A 22,197-nucleotide genomic window follows, 5' to 3' on the forward strand; every position below is an offset into this window, starting at 1 on the left:
CATTTGGTTGATTGATTGACAGATGCAGATGGATTCTGTGCTGGGGATTGAACCCAGGACCTTATACACGGGCAGCCGCACCTCTACCACACAGCCACACCCCTGACCCTCAGTCTTATAACGGAACCACCATGTGACCCAGCCATCCCACTCCTCGGTCTATACCCAAAAGGACTTAAAATCAGCCCATACCACAGGGACACAGCCACATCAGTGTTTATAGCAGCTCAATTCACAACGGCCAAAGTGTGGAGCCAACCTAAATGCCCTTCAACAGATGAATGGATAAAGAAACTGTGGTATATCTACACAATGGAATATTACTCAGCCATGAAGAAGAATGAAATGATGGGATTTGTAGGTAAATGGGTGGAGCTGGAGAATATCATGCCAAGTGAAATAAGCCAGTCCCCAAACACCAAAGGCTGAATGTTTTTTTCTGATCTGCGGATGCTAATTCACAATAAAGGGGGTGGCTAGGGAAGAAGAGAGGTATTTGGATTAGGCAGAAGGGAGCGAAGAGAGGGAGGGTTTTGGGGTGGGAGGTATGACTGCAAGACCAATGGGATTCTACATCCCATACAACCAGGAATACGAGCCATCATACCCCATTCACGTAGGATGCATCGCATAAACACATCCTACGGTCTTGTATAATCAATTAAAACAAATTCAAATTTTAAAATAATAAAGTCTGTTGGGAGCCCTTCAAGGGCCGTAATGGGACCGTGCTGCACCCTGTCATGGTTGAGACCCGGGACAGTCCTACTTCTACCTCTTCTCCGTGGCATCTCGGGTGCTCGGAAAGGTCTTGCTGTCTAGCTGCTCAACGTGACTTAACTTCATGCTTTTAGTAAAACCCAGGAGACACCCCACAGGTCGCTCCCTGGGGTTCCCCCAGCAGCTGACATTCTCTGGTCCCCCGCATCGACCTGCGAACGCCATCATCTCATTTTCCTTGATGAGGGTAGCCCCTCTCTGAATGGCCGGGGGGTAGTGGGTTTTAGCTGTTGCGTGCGCGAGTTCTAAGCCATCTCGTGCCCCCGCCACTCCACCAGCAACATCAACAAGATTCTTTGGAAATACGTCGTCGTGCCTCGCAGCTCTGCCAAAAGACAGACAATAAATCAGGAGAAACAAAAAAGCAATGACGCCATCAACAAGTCTGGTCAGGGCTCTCCTGGACATTAACATAAAAAGCATATTTCCTGTTACGCGTTCAAAGCAAAGCCTTCCGATGGCGAATGGGTGGAAAGGCACAAGGGACGTGATCCCCCGACGGATATCGCCCCATCCCCAGGGGCTCCCTGGACGCCCACCTGCACCCAAGGTCTCAGGTAAACACCGTTCACCGTGCATCTGAGGGTGGCTCGGAGACGGGTGTCTCCGCCAAGAGATAAAACCACGCCGAGGTGTTTACACGGGCTGGGCGTTCCCCTCTGCAGCTCACACCCGGAACTGAAGATAACCTCCTCGTGCGGACACTCCAGAAGTCACCAAGGGCTGGGTGCCGTGGCGCACGCCTGTCCTCCCAGCGGCTCGGGAGGCTGAGGCAGGAGGATGGCGAGTTCAAAGCCAGCCTCCGCCAAAGCGAGGCCCTGAGCAACTCAGGGAGACCCTGTCTCTCAATAAAAGGCCAAATAGGGCTGGGGACGGGGCTCAGGGGTCGAGGGTCCCTGAGTTCAATCTCCGGTACCAAAAAAAAAAAAAAAAAAGAAAAAGGAATCATCCCCAACCCTGAAAGCAACACAGACTTTCCACGCTGGTCCTTCTGAGTGCTGTTGGAAGGGATCCCCTCCGCTGCAGTATCTCGCTTAGTGCCCTGGGGACCCCAATGTCCATTTGCCAAAGAAACCTTGGAGCCCGAATGCAGTACCACCGATGACGGAATGGAAATCAGGTTCAGGGAGACCGACGTCATCCAAGGATCTGACGACGCATTCACTGAGGGCACCTGTTGGCTTTTATCGATTTTTATTTAAATAGTGGGGGGAATGACAAGTGAACCCTCCTGAGGAAAGGGATAAACGGGGGCTGTGTATCTCTCTGTGCATAGAAATATAGAGCATATCTGCGCCTTCCTGTCCATCTGTCTACCTATATGCACATGGCGAGCAGCGTGGATCCGGTGTCCCACGTAATCGGGGTCTGCCACACTCGATGGTCGTCTCCTGCATGTGGCCGATGGCAAAGCTTGCGGGGGATCCAGGGAAGGACGCGGCGGTCCGCGGTGTTGGCCGAGGGCTGAGTGAAGTGGCTCTGCGCTTTCCGGCGCACGGGGGTCAGGCATGAGTGCCCCCTGCATCCCGCTCACAGGCCTGGGGTCACGGATGGCCCACGAGGACGGCGCCCGCGGCCCTGCAGGCCCCTCGCTCCTGCCGACGGCGACGGCGTGGCCCCGGGCCTGTCTGTGGCCAGCGGCTAGTTTCTCGCCCCCGGCTCCTGCCCCCGCTGGCCACACTGGCAGGACAGCCGCGAGGAGGAGGCACAGCAGACCTGCAGCCAGGGTTTCCACAGGGTGTGCCCCAGGGACAGCTGGTCGGGGACGTCCGCCGACAGGGTCTGGGTGTGGCGGTCCGCGGCCTCCTGCATGACCCGCAGGATGTCCTGGAAGCGGGGCTCCGTCTCGGGAGTGAGGGGCCTCGTCTCGCGGGGGTCCGTGGAGAGGTCGAAGAGCAGGGGCGGCCGGTGGCGGGTGACGTGACCGTCCAGGCAGAGGCACACGTGGGTGCTGAAGCAGCCGTTGGCGCCCTCAGGGTGGAACTTGGGCGTGAAGTAAAAGGCCTTCCAGACGGAGGAGCCTGCGGGGGGGACAGGGCACAGGGTCAGGACGGCGGAGAGCCACCCGCGACTGGCCACCAAGGCAGAGCCACGCTGCGGGGGCTTTGACAAGGTCAGGAGGGGTCCCTTGGTCTCGGGTGAAACCTCTCCTACTTCTCGCCCACCCCCCAGGAGCTCAAAGAGCTGCTTCAGCACCCCCAAATCGCACCCCTGAGGTCAGGGGACAGACACGGTCAACATGTGGCCCCAAATCACCTCCACCAGGGGACACTGAGATGTGTCACTATGTGTCCCTGAGACAGCTCATTCCGTACATGCAAATACAATATCCCAAAAAAAAAATGTGAAATTCTGATGATCCCGAGAATTTGAGATAAGTAACAGTTAACCTCTCTTTTTTTTTTTTTTGGTCGGGGGATACTGGGAATCCAACTCAGGGACCCTCGACCCCTGAGCCCCCTCCCCAGCCCTATTTTGCATTTTATTGAGAGACAGGGTCTCCCTGAGCTGCTTACGGCCTCCCTTTGGCAGAGGCTGGCTTTGAACTCGCGATCCTCCTGCCTCAGCCTCCCGAGCCGCTGGGATCCTAGGGGTGCACAGCTTCCTGGGGCCTTTCATAGGAAAGCGGAGACCTTTTCTAAGGGGAAGCCCCCTCCCACACCCACCCAGGACCCATTTCGGCTGCCAGGGTGATGTGCATTCACAATGTCACGGTCCCCACTTGGCAACCGCAGGCTTCGTGGTCAGCGGATCAGAACCCGACATCAAGGAGCAGAATCTACTTGAAGCACTGGACACGGGCGTCTGCACTGTCCCCGAGCAGCCCCTGACCTCCCACGCGGGAACACCTGGCCCTGCGGTGGTCATTTTGGGAAGACGCCGTGGCCAGCGGGGTGAGCTGCCCGGCCTGAGTCCATCGGGGATCCTGATGAGACGCCTGCGTCTGAGTCACTTAGAGGCGCCCGGCCCTTCTGCCTTCCGAGATAAGGCCTGGTGACAGGCGTCCGGGACACACCAGGCCGCCGTAGACACTTGGGCACTAGGTCCCCGTCTCCAGCAGACCTGAAGTCGCAGCGAGTCACCGTCCGATTCGGCCCACGTACCGGTGGCACCTCACTGTCCTCTGGCTACAGGAGACTGCTTCCAAGAGGGGCTTTTGGTGACACAGTGACAGAGCCCGCCGGGGGCAGCCCCGAGAGAGGTACGATACGGTTAAGGGCCCGTGTCTCCCACTGGATTCTGAAAGCCGTGCACGTGGACTCCGCGGCCACCACGTGAGCAGCGTGTCCAGCTGGGGACAGCAACATGGAGTGGAGGCCCGTCCAGAGCCGGCATCCTCCCCCGGGAAGCCCGGGCCTCCCTGGAGCGGGCAGAGCCCAGGGCTCGCTTTCCCAAGCAGAAGAGCATCCCGACTTCCTACGACGGAGCTGTGCCTGACGGTTCCCTAGCTGAGGGCGCAGGGCCCGTCCCCCACCTCGCCAGGCCCCGGGACACAACGGGGGCGTCCCTCAGAGCGGCTGCGCCCCACAGCCGCGGCCCCTCGGCTCCCAGAAGGGTGCTGGGCAGGAGGTGCCGTGCATCGGCCTGCTCCTGCCTCCTGGGGCCGGCTGCGGGAGAACTCTCGATGCAAAACTGTCCAGGGAGAGGACGCGGCCCAGGGCTGGGGCTAAGAGCGTGGGATTCCAATCCTCCCGGACCGGAGAGAGCAATCCGAGATGATGCTCTACAAACCCAGGGGGTCTCCGGCCGTCTGCAGTCTCCTTATGGCCGGCTCAGCGGGGCGCCCTCTCTGAGCGCGAGCATTGCTGTCTCCCGTGTCTCTCAGGTGCGCGATCCCTCGCGTAGAACAGACGATCGATAAAAACGCGTCGGGCATCGAATGGAAAAGACGGCGGTCAGGGTCACATCCAAACCGTAACAGTCAGGGAAAAGGAGCCCACGGAAGAAGGACCAGGGCCGATGACCTCCAGGGAGACCACCCACGGGAATCAAGAGGACATGGAGGAGCCCCAGGGGCCCACAGAGAGGTGACCAGGTGGACGGGTCATCTTCTCCATGTCCACGGAAGAGCAACATGGTCCCGGCTGAAGACCCTCCAACGCTCGGGCAGACCCTGAGCGCAAACCTCGTTGCCTGGCAACCTTGCTTGCCTTCAGCTCTGCCACTAGGTACCAAGTGTCTGGCTCCCTCCATCTCCGTCCCCGTCCCCTGAGAAGGAGTGGACAGGAGACCCTACAGGAGGCCGCTGGGAAGGTCTAGCCAGCAGGCACCTGTTGTTGTCATCTTTTCCATCCAGGAGCCAACCACGATGATGCTCTCAGGTGGACCCCACGCCAGGAAGACGCGTCCCCCTGCAGGTGACCTGGAAGGACTCCATGTGACAGGGACACGGAACGAGAGAGCGGTCCAGGGAGAGGTCCGGGGCTGCCTGGGAAGCATCTTGGTGCCGTCGATGCCCACAGGAAAAGAGGTGAATGGTTGTTCATCGTCACAGGCTCCGGCTAGAATCATAAAACACCAGCCGATGGGAGCAAATTCGGGTCACGGGGGGTCAAGGTCATATTTGAAGGGCGGACACACAATGGGCGAAGTCGGAGGAAAGAGATGCCCAAGACACAGGGGGAAACCAGCCGAGGGGCAGGACCCGGCACGAACGGAAGTCAAGGTCAGGCGCGGTCGGAGGGTGCGGTCGGGAGGAGACTGTGTCCGAATGTCCAGCGTCACCCACGGGGGCTTCCGGTGGTCTATTTGGATTTAAGTTCGTCTGCACGGAGACAAATTCCCCGGAGCCATGGCGGGTCCTTTTCCGCCCGTGGTGTTCATGGACTCTCAGGTCAGACGATTTAAAACGTTAGTGGAGAGACCGATGTGGAGCTCGGATATGGTCCCCCGGTGCCGCAGGAAGCACCCTGTGAAGACGTAGGCTTGATAATAGGGTCCGATGGAGGAACCCCACGGTCCACGGGGGCTTTCTGTGAAGGAGTTGAATGGCCCCGGGGGGGGAAGGCCAACCCTGAGACTAACGGTGCGGGAACCCCATGGCCCCCAATTAATTACATTGATAAAACAATAAAAGAGAAGCACCTATGTTCACCGACTACGATCATCCGCTGTACTGATTCCGATGCCACCATTTACAGCGACCGTTTTGAATATGCATCAGACAATAAATGCTTGACTCAAAAATCTCCATTTTTACGGCATGAAAATGTGTCCACGTTATAATAATGGTTTCATGGGTTTTTTGAAAATATACCGGGAGCCAGGTGTCCTGAAGGCGCACACCTGTAATCCCAGCGGCTTGAGAGGCTGAGGCAGGAGGATCCCGAGTTCAAAGTCGGCCTCAGCAACTTAGCAAGACCCTAAGCAACTCAGCGAGACTCTGTCTCAAAAGAAAAGAAAAATATATATATATATATATCTGGGGTAAACATGCAATCCCAGCTGCTCAGCGGACCGAGGCAGGGGGATTGCAAACTTGAGGTCAGCCTGGGCAATTTAATGAGATTTTTTTTTAATGTCTCAAAATTTAAAAAATAATAATAATAAAAATAAAAAGGGCTGCATATATAGCTCTCAGTGGTACAGTCACCCAACAAGTAAATAAATACGTAAATAAAACTAAAAGGTTGGGGATAGAATCCTAGCTCTCAGTGGCTCGGGAATAGTATTTATCCAGTGTGAAGAGGTGATATCGAGGCGTCCACCTAACCAGGGCCGACTGTAAGTGGCTCTTCACATTGGGAGACAGCTGTGGTTGGCGGGTGTTAACGGGCGACTGGTAACGTACCTCTTGGAAGGGGAAACAGACCTGGGTCGGCTGAGTTTGCTGCTGAATGGGGTGTCCACACTCCCCACATGGGCCAAATGCAAACCAAAGTGGCCTAATAACCAGCTGCGGAGACCCCTGACTAACTGGGAATCCATCATGCATACCACTGCCCAAACCCTTGAGCCTGCATTTCTTTCTCTCTGCATTTCTTTTCTCTCTAGCGAGGTCTTGTGTCTACACTCCTGGAGAGGACTCCACATGCTGTGATGGTCATGGGCCGAGTCTAGGTCTGAGCATCGAAGCCGAATCCCCGGACAAGTCCTCGATCAACCTCCGTTTCCCCTGGTTGGGAGAAAGCTCCGTACACATGGAGGAAACGGACGCACCCCATTATTCCAAGCACCAGTCTGCGGCCCAGAATGCCCTAGAATGGAATCCACTTGCAACGGAAAACCGTGTCCGTTTTGCTCCGTGACAGATGTGCAACGGAGCTGCATCGCACAGAGCAGCTTCTTGGTCAATATTTGCAGCAGAGATGACTCGCACGGAGCAGCAAATCAGTAAACACTAAGACTCGCACGAAAACCAGGGCGGGCCAAGCCTGGGGCGTGAGCTTTGCAACTCATTGGGAAAAACAGATCCGAAGTCCTCCTCACAATCCACTGTGGATTCGTGCAACCCACTGTGGATAGGAAAGGGATCCCTTTTGCTATGTGAGCAAGCCCAGCCTTGCAATACGGTGAATTCTCTTGTTTTTATGTATCTGGCTCAAGACCCAAGAGTTTAAGAAATTGCACTCAAAGGAGTTGATACCGGCGCCTGTCTCGGGAGCCAAATTTATCCCAGGGCCAGTTGCCTACCAGAAACTGGGTCTTGCTTTTCTCACCTATCCCTATTTCTACCCTCGGTTCTCTTTACTCCTCCACATAATGCGCGCCTCCAGCCCCGGATCCAATATGTCCCTCCCGGGTCTCTCCACGTGGGGGCTGGCTGGCTGCATGCATTTGCCGTTTGCATAATCATGCATTGAATCGTTCCACGGACCCAGAATCCCCAGCCCAAGATCTCTGCCTTCTAGAACATGCCACCAGGAAGCCACCCAGATTTTTAAAGAAGCATCCAACTTGGTTTTGGTTTCTGCGGCAAATGGCAGGCGCGTCATTTTGCACTTGAAAAATACAAGGAGGGGCTGCTCCGGGTTAAGTCTTTGGAGTGGAGCAAGAGAGGATGGTAGGGTGAGAGCCCGCCGCAGAGGCTGCCCGCGTAGCTTGGTGGCCGAGCCTGGGCTGAACCTGCTCGGGGCCCTGGGCTCCGTCCCAGCCCAAGGCAGGCAGGGAGGGGGGAGGGGGACAGGAGGAGGGAGAGGAGGAGGGACGGGGAGGAGCCAGCAGTAGGGACTCACCCTGAGCCTTAGTACACAGACACACACATGTTGAAATCTGTAACCACACCGAGGGGACAGTTTGAGTCTATTTGTTGCTTCAGGTTTGTTAGAACGGCCCCAGGTATCAGGAAGACCCAATTAGATCACCAGAGGCCAAGAGAGGAAAGAAGGAAAAATGGGCCCAAGTAAAGCGCATTCCTCGTCCGGGGGCCGGCGGCCTCCCGGAGGCAGGGAGGCCGGTACTCACTGTTGGGCGGGTGCCACCGCACGGCGTTCAGGTAGGCGTTGCAGTAATGGAAGAGGAACTCATGCTCCGAGCGCCGGCTCTTCCCTTGGAGCAGCGGCATCAGGTCTCGGCCATCGATGATCCTGCGGGAGAAGGAGGTGGGGCGAGGTCAGGTGTGGATCAACCCGTGCATGGGGCTGCCCAGCGGCTTCTCCTAAACCCACCTTCCTGAGGGTCATTTCAACAAGAGAAGGCTTTATTCATCAAGTATAAAGAACCGCAAGTCGGCCCGGTGCGGCGGTGCACGTCTGTCAAACCAGACGCTTGGGAGGCCGAGGCAGGAGGACTGCAGTTCAAAGCCAGCCTCCGCAACAGTGAGGCCCCAAGCAACTCCGTGAGGCCCCGTCTCCAAATAAAATACAAAAGAGGGCTCAGGGGTCCCCTGTCCCTCCCGATTGCAAACAAGGCACAGACACAATCAGCCACGAGTTTCAGTAAAAGGGCCAAAGCCTCCACCGCTCCATTTGAAGGCCCTGGGAGCAGCCGGGGATGCCCTCGGAGCACAGGGGGATGCAGGGCTCGGCTGGGGAGTTTCCCTGGTCGGATGAAGACGCTGCGACCCTGCCCTGTCTTCTCAGGGGGCATGTAAGGGTCCTCCGGTCCCCCGAGGGTATTTTCTGAGGTTTATTTTGGTGCTATCCAGAACCCAGAATGTGAGGACAGCCGCACGCTGCTCAGCGCTCACTGCTCCTGCAGCCTCAGCCCTCCTTATTAATGCACCCAAGTCTCGGGGCTGAAAAGACCCTATTATCATAAGTTAGAAATAAGGACGGCAGACAGGCTTGGCTCCCTTCCTGGGGCCGCTGCTCGCCTGCTGATCTCAGCCGAGGAGGAGAAGGAAGCGGGAGGCGAGGGCTGGCTCTGTGCAGCAGCGAGCTCTCCGCAGGGGCCCCCAGGTGCCTCCTTTTCAAAGACCTTTCAAGCCAGACTCTGAGCCTGCAAAGAGCTGGGGGAAGGAACAGAAGGGAGAGGAGGTGGGCAGGGAGGAGCGTGGCCCACGGGGAGTCCCCCCCGTGGAGAAAAGCGACAGGTTTGGATCATGTCTCTTGGGGAGGTGCCTCCTGACTCCCCAGAGCAAGAGGCATCGCCAGCGTTTGGACAAATCTCTTTACTGCTTCCTCTTATGTTTTGGTACCCAGGATTGAACCGGGGTGCTTAACCCCTGAGCCCCGTCCCCAGCCCTATTTTGCATTTTATTTAGAGACAGGGTCTCCCTGAGTTGCTTAGGGCCTCCCTTTGGCGGAGGCTGGCTTTGAACTCGCCATCCTCCTGCCTCAGCCTCCTGAGCCGCTGGGACTGCAGGCGTGCACCACCACGCCCAGCTCAACCTTAACTTCTTGAATCTGTTATTCATTTATTTATTTTAACCCCCAAATGCCAGCAAAACTCAACATGAGATTTAAGATTTGGGGAGAGGGGAGTGCTTTGATAAGACCGGCATTTGTAACCGAAATGATCATTATCAGAGGAATAATAGTAAATGGGATTGCATTAAAAAATCGTCGGCTCCACGTCTTGAAAGTCTTTTTCTTACTTAAAAAGCAAAATGTGTTAGTTTAAGTGGAGGAGGGGAACAGAGTCTACGCCGTAAGCTTTTCCTCCTTCCTATGCACAGATAGGCTCTTAAAAAAAAAATGATGATAATGTCTCCAACACCTAACACGCTCCTTCCTAGAAGCAGGCTATAAATCACACCCCTCCGAAAAGCTGCCGTTTAACGGTGCCGCAGAAATATGGCCTGTCACACGGAAGCTCATTCCTGCTATGAAAAATTGAAAGTGACCCCATGGGGCTAAACTTTTAAGTGGCGTCCACGCTATCAAAACACTTGGGATTGCTTTAAGCCACTTGTGGGGTTCCTGGCTAACAACCCGGGGTGGGGTGGGGGGACGGCAGATCCCCAGTAGCCAGAAAGTTATTTTCACAACCCAAAAAACATTGGTAAGAACCAAACCCTCTGCCGTCCGTGAACAGAAAGCAAGATCAGGTCTACGGCCACTTGTGGGGTCCCTGAAATCCGGGGGCGCATGCCTGAAATCCCAGCAGCTCAGGAGGCTGAGGCAGGAGGATCACAAGTTGGAGGCCAGCCTCAGAAACTTAACCACTGAGGCTGGGGTGGGGAGAAGGTCCTTCTTTATTCTTCAGAGGAGACGTGGACGTCTGTCCAGGACACAGAGCTGCCTCCGTGTCTGTCTGAGTCACGTCCCACAAGACCTAACGGCCTCGCTTCAATTTAAATCCTCCCCAGTCACAGGGAGAGAATAAAAATCACCTTCCCTGTCTTTATCCGCACCCACATCGACCACGAAAGCATGCATTTATTTTCCTGCCCTAAAAAATTAAAATTGTGGAATAGGAGATGCGAGTATTCCACCTCTAAAATGTGATTTTTTTTTTTTTTGAGAATGTCAGCGTCCTGTTTGCTTCCCTCCCCGCAGAAGAGAATTGAGATGTTTCCCCAAAAGCTTCACCAAGTGAGATTCCTTGCCCCTCGTTAATACCCCTGCGAGGAATGGACAGGCCCAGCATCGTCTGTCGGTTTGCAATGATGAAATCCACAGAAAAAATATTCCGTCCTCACGAGTTGAGACATTGAGGTCTTATACGGTATTATTTTCTCTTTTTTTTTTTTTTTGCACACACAAAAAATGTGCCTTCCACGTCTTACTGGGATCTGCTTGTTTGGAGACCCCGTATTGGATTTTTCCAAACATGCCTGTGTGACGGTCACTAGCAGCGCCTTAGATAAGCCACGGCGCAGAGCAATGTCCCGTCGGCAAGCCTCGGGGTCAGAGTGGGACGCTGTTCTTCTGCAGCTGGAAGACGGCACAGCAGACCCTCTGCCCTGCACCCTCAGCTCACCAACCCTTTCGCGGAAGCAGAAATCCTTGCTGCCTCTCTTTTAATTAAGTAGAAACCCTGGGTCTCAGGGTGTATCCTGTCCCGCCAGGCTTTCATGGATGGGAAAAGGCTGGCGCTAGGTCCAAGGCTCTTCTTGGGAATTACGGGGTGACATCTGAAGGCAGGATGGTGGCTGAACAGAATTCTGCTTCTTCAGACAAATCATGTGGGAACAGGACAGCCACCTCGTTAAGAGGGTGGATTTCTTCTCCTGAGAAGTGTGAACTTTGTGTTGCTCTAGCAAGACATTGACGAAGCCGACTGAGTGTGGTGGCGCATGCCTGAGATCCCAGCAGCTCAGGAGGCTGAGGCAGGAGGATCACAAGTTGGAGGCCAGCCTCAGAAACTTAAAAAGGCTCTAAGCAACTCAGTGAGACCCTGTCTCAAAATAAAAAAAAGAAAAAGGGCTGGGGATGTGGCTCAGTGGTTAAGCTCCCCTGGGTTCAATCCCCAGAAAAAGAAAAAAAAAGAAATTGACAAAGCCCATTTCTATCCATCTTGGTGGGAAAGAGTTAAGGCTCCTTGGTAAAAGGTATGTCTTTGAGTGTCAAATTTACAGACAGAGAGAAATATGAAGATGTTACCTAGAAGCTTTTTAATGAAAACCTTTGATGGAATTTCCTATAGCAACTACCTTTTCCATAAAAGAGCGAACAATAAATCTTAGAGCAGGATTTCTCAATCTCATTCTGGGTCAGACAAGTCACTGTTGAGCCTGATGCTCTGGGAGAGGCTCAGCAGCGCCCTTGGCCTCAGCCCAGAGGCTGCAGGTGGTGCCCTGTGGTGAAACTATCAAAACGCCTCCCGGGGTGGTAGGCAGCTCTCCGTTGCTGTGACAGAAGACCTGACAGAAACAACTGAAAGAAGAAAAAATGACTTTGGCCATGATTTCCAACGTTTCCGTTTGCAGATGCTTGGCCCTATATGCTGGGGGCTTGTCCTCAAGGTGGGGAGGGTATGGTGGGACAAAGCTGCTCACTTGACGGTGGCCAGGACCCAGACAGAGAGAGAGAGAAGAGGTTCCAAGGACAAATATATATGCTTCAAAGGCATTGTCCCAGGGACCAGCTCTTCCAAGAAGGCACCTCCTCTAATGGGTCCTCCCGCTGACCAGTAGAACCAGCGGCTGGGACCAAGTCTTTAACATACGAGCTTTTGGGGGACAGTCCAGATGCAAAATGTAACACCAGGCATTTTAAATAAACTCCAAGGGGACAGTCACACTGGGTGATAGTGATCCATGATAGTGGATAGTGACCCATAGCAGCACCATTCACAGCAGCCAAACTATAGGACCAGCCTCAGTGTCCATCAGTGGGTGAGTGGATAAGAAAACGTGCTGTGGACACACAATGGAATATTACTCAGCCTTAAAGAAGAATGAAACCGTTATGTTAAGCAAAATAAGCCACAGGAGGGAGATCAAGGGTTGTATGTTTCCTCTCACATGTGGGAGTAGTAGTTGGCAAAGGAAAAGAGAGGTGGGGGACAGGTCTTATAAAATTCAAATGGAGATCAGGAGACGAAAAGGGACCGGGGGGGTGGGGGGGAACATATACAGAGGGATAGGGAAAGTGCTAGGGAGTGGTATTGGCCAAATTATATTCTGTGCATGCACAAATATGTAATAACAGATGCCATCATTATTATGTGCAACTATTATGCACCAGTAAAAAATATGTCAAGAGCCGGGCACCGTGGCACACTCCTGTAATCCCAGCTGCTGGGGAGGCTGAGGCAGGAGGATCACGAGTTCCAGGCCAGCCTGGGAGGCCAAGATGATTTTCCCACTACACGGGAAGATGCTCTTTGTCTTACTTTTTTAATGACCATCCTTACGGTAGGTTTCCTGGGAGCCACATGTCATCGTCACGGGGTTGGCGATAGCTAACAAAAAGTGAGTGGGTGCCGTCTTGGGTTTCAGAGAATCTCCACGTGGAGTTGCTAGCAGCATAAAGATTGGTGGATATGAGAAGTCGAGACTACGAGGTGGACAGTGGCCACCTCTCTGGTTGGTGTGGTAGGAGGGGATGTGTGCGCTGGGGACGGGCCCCACGGGGAGAGGAACCGGCCACCTTTCGGGGTGTTGCAAACCGCCACTGAGTCGGGGGGAGAGGAAAGATGTGGGGTCCGATTGTGGCACATGCCCTGCTGCTCAGTGGCAGGCCAGACAAATGGCAGAGAGCATCCGCAGGCTGGATGAACCGTCTTACGTCACATCCCAGGGGACTAAAAAATGTCCAGTGGCCCTGGGTGACAACGTCAATCAACACAGAAACCAGTGTGTGTGTGTGGTGGGGGGTTCTCAAAAATATTAAAAAAGTGTGTCGACCGTAGGATCCGGTGACCTCATCCTGGGTGTGTATCCACAGGAAATGAAATCCCTAGCAACACCCGCCACGCCCACGTTTGATCCAGCGCTCTTCACCATCGCCAAGAGACGGAAATGGCGTTGGTGGAGTGGGCCCCCGACAGGGTCGAGGTCCGATTAACGCCACAAGAAGCGTCCAAAGTGTCCCACCCCCCTCCCCTCGAACGGACGGACGTACCTGTCGTTGGGCAAAGGCGACCCAGCCAGCTTGGCCACCGTGGGGAAGATATCCATGTTGCTGGTGGGCTCGTCGATCTCCAAACCGGCCTCGATCACCCCCGGCCAACGCAGGAGGCCTGGCACCCGGATACCTCCTTCCCAGTTGTTGGCTTTCCCTCCTAAAAAAAAAAATCCCCCCAAAAAAGAGAGGGAGCAGCGTTTAGTCTCCTCAAAGCTCACGCACGTCCGTGTGTTTTCCAGCGCTCGGTCACTTTGGGGACAGACGAGGACTCTCACTGGGTGGCTTCAAAGAGCACTTCCAGACTGAGACGGCGCCCACGGCGGTGGGAAGAAATAAACGACAAGGTCAACGCTATGCCCGACAGGATCAGCCTGCAGGGTGGCCCGCGAGTCCTGGCTTTGAGCCCAGAGAAGGCCGCCCCCCAGCTAATGATGGGCAGCATTTCCAATCGTTCCAAGCCTAGTCACCAGTGACGACAAGAAAGCAAAATAATAAAAACCTGTTGTCACTGTCGGCCATCACCAGAAGAGCTCTTCCCGTGCAGCTGCAGAAAGAAGCTTTGTGCACAGGCAGCAATTAGAATATAATTAAAGCTACCAGACTAGGGACCTGGGAGACACCGCGAGGCTCAGGGTGCATCCGAATATCAGCAGATGAGGTCCGGCTGGCGTCGCCAAGCCTTGCAGGTGGTGTGTGGACGACGAGTCAACATATGAACTGCTGCTCTAGAGCAATGCCTTAAGATGCATTCACAGTCTCACCTAGAGCTGGCTAAGGCACGACCCACGTTGGCGATAAATGCCATCTAAACTGAGGAAGTTAGATTTCTACCACCGCCCGGGGTGCCCAGGGATCTTGGAGCACGTCTTCCTTTCTCAAAGACGGGGTGGGGGTCTCACGGCTGAAGACTGGGCACCGGCAAGATGCATTCAGCTTGGTGTGAATGCACAGGCATGCAGGGGGAAATTCACGTGCAATTCACACCAGGGTGTGTCATTTCTGATTCCGGTGTCCGGGGACAGCCGAGGCTCTTCCCTTATCTTTCTAACATCACCTCAAGGTAATGGGCTGGGATGCTCTTACCCGGAGTTTCCGACCGGAGAGCCCTTGGCTTTCCAACGAGGGAGGCTCAATATCGACAGGCACACAGACAGATTTTATATCCTCCCCGGGGGGGGGGGGAATCAGAGAATCATCTTTACGGTGTGAGGCTGTGTCCTTGGATGCTTTACGGGGACTCACCAGGTGACTCTATCGTACACCTGGCTGCAGAGCCACGTAACAGTGTGGGTAGGAAACCTGGCTGTTTAAAAAGCACATGGCCCCACAGGCATCCAGAGGAAAAATCCAAGACCTGTGTATGTCACCTGTCTGGAACGCATTCCCCTTTGGGGACCTTGGTGGTGTCCCCGACTTCCAGGTAACGGGAGATGAACCTAACCAAAGTCAAAACCAAAGAAAATTCCTGGGTCCCATTCCAGAGACTCCAAATCCCCGCCAAAATTCCAAGCCACAAAGAGCCATCTGCACACAATACTCACACCTGCCTGCAAAGAAGTGGCTTATGGGTGTGCAGGTGACAGGCCCAGGGCACCCTCAGTGGTGGCCCAGGACCCCAGGGAGGCAGCTGTCTCTGCAGCCCCCAGACCCAGCCTCCTGCCGGCCACCGCGTGCAGGGTGGCGCAGGATCAGATATGGCTCCCTCATCAACGGTCAAAGTCACGTCGCCCCACGCACATGGTGAGCCTGTCACGGTTCTTAACCGACCGTCACCAACTAACAAATGCATCAGTAAATAGAATCTCATGCAATTCTCTGAGGCTGCAAAAGGGGTGTTTTTATAACAGCCACGGTAGGAAAATAGGTATCTAAAGCTTTTCTTTTTCTTTTTTTTTTTTTTTGCAACAGATGATACACCCATCCGAGCACGCAGCCTTCAGGACAGCGGGCTGGGGGCCGGGATCACACATTTCCAGGCAAAAGAGGCAAATACCGTGGGTCATCAGATGGGCGGGCTCCAGTCCTTCTCCTCTCGCAACGTGACGTGGAAACGAAAAGGCGAAAAAACGTGCCCAACAAACAGGCTGAAGAGCCACGGCTCGCTCTTCCCCAGAGCAGAACCCATTCAGTGTCTGAGAAAACCTGGTCCGAGTTACACAGCGAGTGACCAAAGGTACAGACAGAGTTTCAAGGGTCTGTCCTGAGGTTGTTCTGACCCCAAGGTCACCAAAGGGGACACAAAGATACATGCATGGGGTTCTTCTATTTTCGTCCCTCCCCACGCCGTCACTCAGCACGGCAAGAGCATACGCTAGTCATTCTCCAGCTTGATCCGGGCACAGGGTTTTGAGAAATATTTCTATTTTATTTTTCCTCATTTGCCTGCTCTCTGGGTGTCCACCCACTTGGGATAGCGCTGAACGGAGGCCAAGCACACGGAAGGAGGAGGGTCTTGTCATTCCCGCGAGCTGGGTCCTGGTCCAAGGCGGGGTGGGGGGGGGGCGCTACGCTCTCTGTAGCTTCAACAATCAAGAGGGAGTCCCTAAGCTGTCCACCAGACTGTCCAAAAGTCCAGGGCTGCAAATGTTGGTCTCTGCACAAGACCCAGATGGCAACGATCATCAGCTATATTCATGGGGGGGCTTTCCCCATGACCCAACTCTGCAGCTGAAGCCAAAGATCAGCAAAGGTCTTGTGCAACCTCCGTAGATGAGCAGGACTGTGTTTCAATAAAACTTTATTTATAAAGCCCAAGCTTTGGGCCGCCTCTTGCCACCTTTGCATTAGTTCATTGCATTCTGGTTTCGGGTTAGGCTCCAACCCTGTCCTTATTCCACACCATTAAATTCTTCAACATTGAGGGAATCATCACAGCCACTTAATGAACTATATTTTTACCTAATCAAACTCCTTAAGATCTTCTGTCTACATTGTGTATCTGCCTCTCTATATAAATATCATATATATATTATACGTGATATGTAATGCATATATCACCTATATCATATGCTATATAATACATATACTATTGCATAGAATGTTCTATATATTAGGTGACACACAGTACATATTGTAGATATTATATAAAATACCTATGTTACATATATTCTAGCCTGTAATATAACCATATCCTGGTTGGCTCACTTTTGGGGGGTAACTGGGGATTGTCCTGGTTGGCTCACTTTTGGGGGGTAACTGGGGATTGACCTCAGGGGCTCTGGGCCACTGAGCCCCGTCCTCAGCCCTATTTTGCATTTTATTTAGAGACAGGGTCTCCCTGAGTTGCTTAGGGCCTCACTTTGGCTGAGGCTGGCTTTGAACTCACGATCCTCCTGCCTCAGCCTCCTGAGCTGCTGGGATGACAGGCGTGGATCACCGTACCTGGCTTCACGTTTTTAATATCACGCCTTGGTTCGGCTTAGGGCTTCCCACCCCTGTCTCAGGTGCCCAGAAAGTTCCATTGCTCTAAATGTTCTCTTGGCTACGCTTTGCCCCCAGACCCAAACAAACCATTCCTGCAAATCCTTAAGGCCTCGATGAGTGCCCCTTGGCTTCCAATAAGCCTGTTTCTGTTCTACCTTCCAGGGCATTTTTCAAGTTCAAGTTGACGCGGTGGACGCCGATCCATCCTATGCACATCCTGTCTTCCCTGTCAACCCCCAGTGGTGAGACGGGACTCTAACCCCCCTGGACTCTAGGGACGTCCTCTGTGCGGTGCCTTCTGCACGTCCTCCTGGAAGGCTCTCTGAATTTCGGGGCTAGGCTGCCCAGCGTTACCATTCCTCCCCGGGAGTTCTCTTACCGGCACGTTACCCCGGCCGGGTTGCTCCATGCCACGCTTTGCAAGGTCCCCTGCTCAGAAATGCATTGCAAGGGATGTCATCCTGATGCCAACAGGATGCCAACAGGCACAGAGCACTCTTACCCCAACCTAGACATCCCTGCCTGCTGCAGACCTAGGCTGGAGCGTGTGTGTCGGCAGAGCCTCATCCTCTTGGGTCATGAAGAACCAAAGGACGTGAGACTAACTCAAGCCAAGAGAAGAGAACACAACCGAGAGAGATTTTGTTGATTTGCAATTAAAAAATAAAAACCAGAATGCTGTTTTGTAGCTAAGTGTCCTTTCCGTAAGCAGAGGATCAGAAGAACCGGTAACACCGTTGCTGATCAGCCCAAAGAGCTAGTAGATCTAACCTCCTGGAGACCACCCAGGACCCTGCGCTCTCTGGGGTCCCACCTGAGAACCGAGCCCAGGCCCAGCATGCTCCACGCAGCCCAGCAACAGATGCACCCATGAGCTCGCCTGCCAACTTCTGCAGACAGGACCGCGGCGGCATAACTACCTTCTGATGAACCACCGGGGCTCCCCGTGGTATTTCCTCCCCCCCGTAAAGATATCAATCGCTCTCTGAAAGCCGTGTTGTGCGGCCAGGCAAACGGATGCCAAGATCAGTGACTTTTTTTTTTTTTTTTTTAAAGCAACTCCTACAATCCGTTGCTTTGGGAATTTGTGCTTAAGGGAGAAGATAGATGCGTTTCTTGCAGGTGTCGGGGGCAATTTTAAGAGCATCTTGCAGGACGGCAGAGGGTGTCTGTGGTTGAACACTTAGGAAAATATGACCCGCCCCCCCCCCCCCAGTCTGCAGAGAGAGTCCGTGCAGTTAATTTATCTATTCCACTGACATTTATCACTTGCCCATCGGCAGAGAGAAGGGAGGGAGGGTTGAGCCTCCTTCAGGGTGACCTTGAGCAGAGAGAGACGGCAAAGACGTTGGAGTCGGTCTAACTGACTTGTTTCGGAGATTCCAGGAGACCCTGGCCCGTGGGGACCAGGAAAGCCACTTAAACTGCATTGCAGGTGAGCACCCCTTCTCCAAAATGCTCGGCAAATGAAGGACTTACTCATTTATTTGACTTCTGCAAGGTTTGCATAGCTGAGTCACATCCTTGAGGGCGAGGGACCAGCTCCAAACACAAAAATATACTAGTTTGATCCTCCCCTTAGGCACAAAGGCTGGAGGTCATCTGACGCCACATTGTAAATGACTCTGGGCGTGAACCCAGTTTGGTAGGTGGAACTGTCTGATTTGCACGCTGCCTCCGTGTTGGAGAAGTTGGAGAGCATTTTTGGGGGGGTTTCCGAGGTTGGGATGAGAGTGTCCCACCCCGATCTAAGGAAGAGCCACTCTGGGTTCCAGATTAACAGGGGAGACAGAGAGAAAGAAGCAAAGACATCAACACGGAAATTGTCAGATGTGCACAGAAGGAAAAGAAGGGGTTTGGGGCAAGGAGCTTCATGTTGGTGCAGAGAATTCTTGCAGAGGTGGTGTGAGCGAAAGACCAGATCCATCACCTCCAGGGATGCCCCCTTTCCCTTCCCCAACCACGTCTGGCAGCTGCCACTCATTCTGCACTCTGTCCCCGCTCACCCACGGATGCACACTCAGGTGGACCATTGCTTGGCGGTTGTGAACCGTGTGCAGGTGTCTGCCTGCACTTTGTGTGCATCTGAGCATCTCTACGCTGTTCTCTGCACTAAGGACCGTGCTACTTCACACGGTTACTCTGTAGCAGCGTGCAAGGATTCCCTTCCTGTAACATCCTTGCCAATACTTTTCCTCTCTCCTCTCCTCCCCTCTCTTCTGCAACACTGGACACGGAACCCCGGGCCTTGGGCACACTGGGTGCATGCTCTACCTCGGAGCGATGTTCCAGGTCCTTTCCATTTTTATTTTGAGACGTGGTCTTCCTAAGTTGCCTAAGGACCTTTGATTCCCGCCTCAGCCTCCTGAGTAGCTGGAATAACAACTTGGTATCAGAACATAGTTCAATTAACTAGTCCCACTAATGAAGACAAAGAATCCTTGATTTCTTCTCCCCCACATCAGTGATTCAACCCAGGGGCTCTTTGTCAATGAGCTACATCCCCAGCCCTTTTAACCTTTTTTTTATTTAAAGAGAGGGTCTCGCTAAATTGCTGAGGCTGGCCTCCAACTTGCAATCCTCCGGCCTCAGCCTCCTGAGTCACCAGATCACATACATGTGCCGCCATGCCCAACTCAATCCTTGATTCTCAAGTGGAAAGATGGGCTGTTCCTTGGTTTTGTGAGGTCAACAGGATCATTGTAAATATGCAGAAAGTATAATGCCGATTTATTTTGGAGGCAAATATTTCAGAAACTACTGCAGGAACAACTCCTTGTCGACATTCATAAAATCTGAGCGGAATTCTACCCGCGAAACATTCCACCCACATCTAGATCTTAACAGGATAATCACACTGTGACCCTGGTCCACCCAGGCCACAGCCTTGTGGAGATCCTCAGGAAGCATCGCACCTTACTACCCACCCAGACCAGTTCCCACGGCTCACTTGGCTGGAATATGATGGGAGATAGGGGGGTACCCACCAGCAGGGCCTGTACACTACCTCCGACACAGGAACTGCACCCCCGTGTGCTAGCTGTGAGCTACCCAGAGCAGGCGCACGCGGCCACTGCCCTGGGGTGTCCCAGCCTCATGGGGCTGACTCCAGAGGTGCACGTCGAATCATAAACTGAGCTGGGTGCCCTGGTGCACGCCTGTCATCCCAGCAGCCTCGAGGCAGGAGGATCGCGAGTTCAAAGCCAGCCTCCGCAATGGCGAGACTGTTGTCTCTGCCCAGAATCTCCCCAGAGGCCCAGTGCGCCGTTCTCCACGAGGGGATGGACAAAAGCATCCCGGACGCCACCCTTCCACGGCTGTGGGGGTAAACGGATTTCCTACGGCCCTCGCGGTACGCGAAACACCCGCGTGACAGAGAAATGACAGGGCAACAGCACTTCCTGGATTTATTCTAGCGAGGTTCGAAGGTCACCTGTGTGTCCACTTCCGACCCATCTCCTCGGCTTGCCCGGCGGCCCCACGCACCCTCTCTTGGGAGCCGCGGGGACATGTCTGGTTGTGTCTCCAACCACACCCGCTGCAGAGGCGGCTGAGTGACCAGGTGTGTCCTGTTAGGATCTTATCAAAGCCTTTGTGATGTGGGACACTTGGATTATCCCCAGACGCGCTGGTACCAGGCAGCACCTGGGTGTCACCAAATACTCCCCGGGGACCAACCTGATCCTTCATGGGAACAGCTAAGGTGACCCTGCGGCAAGAACCAAGTGGCAGAGGGGACCATGGTTTCCGATAAGCCAAACAATGGCTTCCCAAAGACGTCCCCGTCCCCATCCCTAGAACCTGCCAATAATGTCCCAAACATGGCAGAAGGGACGCTGCGGACATGACCAAGAGAAGCGTCTCGAGATGGCGAGAGGGGCCGGGGTTACGCAGCTGGCCCCACAGAGCCTGTGTGACCGGAGGGTACAAAGGGACAGAGTCACGGGATCAGAGGCGATGGGGACGGAAGTCAGAGAGAGACAGGGAGAAGTCAGCAGGTGACGGATTCGGTGGCTTAGGAATGGAAGCGCTTTTGAGCCCAGTGGAGAACCGCGACCCAAGTGGTCACTTTGGCCTGGTGAATGTCCAGTTCCGGGGACACCAGGGGGTCAAGGAAACGGCGTCCACGGAGCAGGGGGGGAGGACAGCGCTTGTCCACTTTGCGCCTCTCACCTTTATAGATGCCGTTACTGCCGCCATGCTTCTGGCCCTTGGCGGTCACCTCCTCGACGTGGGCTCCGTGGTCCGAGGTGAAGTAGACCAGGGTATTGTCGGCCAGTCTCAGCTCCTCTAGGACATCCAGGACCTGCCCTGGGGGACAGAAGGGATGCATGTTAAAGCTCCTCCCTTATCCGGGGAGAAAGGGGCGGGTCCCCAACTCCACTGGTGGGTTCCTTCCTCCAGGTAGGGAGGTGACCGCGGTGAGCGTGGAATTGACCTCCGTGACACCGGCCCAGGCAGGGCTCCCGAAGGAGCACCCGAAAGATCCAGTCATGGAGGGGAGCCCCACGTAGAAGAAGCCATCCTCGTTTCTACAAGTCACCAGCCTCACGGATCAGGAGAGGTTTGGGAGAACATGCCGGAAAGCAGAGGCAAGATCAGCCCTGACCAGCTGGCCACGGCCCTGGGCCACCGGCCACCAATGTCCCTGTCCCGGGAACCAGAATTGCAAGATGAAGGCTCTTGGCCTCTCTCCACGTGTCTCAGACACGTTCCGGCTAAGTTGCCCAGGTTGGCCTCAGACTTGCCATCCTCCTGCCTCAGTCTCCCGAGTAGCTGGGATCACAGGCAGAGTAGTCTGGTTTCATGTCTGAGTCTGAAACTCAGGTAAGTAAGTGGGCAGACACAGTGAGAATCAGCGTGGAGCCAAAGAGACATTAAGTAGACCTCAGGGCCGGGCACGCGGGTGCACATCTGTAGTCCCAGTGGCTTGGGAGGCTGAGTCAGGAGGATCAAAAGTTGAAGGCCAGCCTCAGCAACTGATCGAATCCCTGAGCAGCTTATCAAGACCCTAAACAAAATATAAAAAAAGGATTGGGGGTGTGGCTCAGCGGTTAAGCACCCCTGGGTTCAATCCCTGGTACCAAAAAAAAAAAAA

The 22,197-nt window shown here is 54.1% G+C and overlaps 1 protein-coding gene across 2 annotated transcripts in view; it reads right to left on the bottom strand.

The window, feature by feature from the left end:
* Positions 1-1,957: 1,957 nt before the first annotated feature.
* The window catches only part of Sts (steroid sulfatase), a 94,233-nt gene continuing 73,993 nt past the window's right edge, over positions 1,958-22,197 (bottom strand). Inside the window, exons 8-11 of one of the 2 annotated variants that reach the window (XM_077107833.1) lie at positions 21,273-21,410; positions 13,674-13,833; positions 8,185-8,306; positions 1,958-2,801 (exon numbers count right to left, since the gene is read on the bottom strand). In XM_077107833.1, the coding sequence (XP_076963948.1) occupies positions 2,422-2,801; positions 8,185-8,306; positions 13,674-13,833; positions 21,273-21,410 (800 nt within the window). In that variant the 3' untranslated portion in view covers positions 1,958-2,421. The remainder of the gene's footprint in view (positions 2,802-8,184; positions 8,307-13,673; positions 13,834-21,272; positions 21,411-22,197) is intronic. The other variant, XM_077107834.1, reaches the window with a different exon arrangement.

Source organism: Callospermophilus lateralis, chromosome Y (assembly GCF_048772815.1).
Source record: "Callospermophilus lateralis isolate mCalLat2 chromosome Y, mCalLat2.hap1, whole genome shotgun sequence".
Lineage (NCBI taxonomy): Eukaryota > Metazoa > Chordata > Mammalia > Rodentia > Sciuridae > Callospermophilus > Callospermophilus lateralis.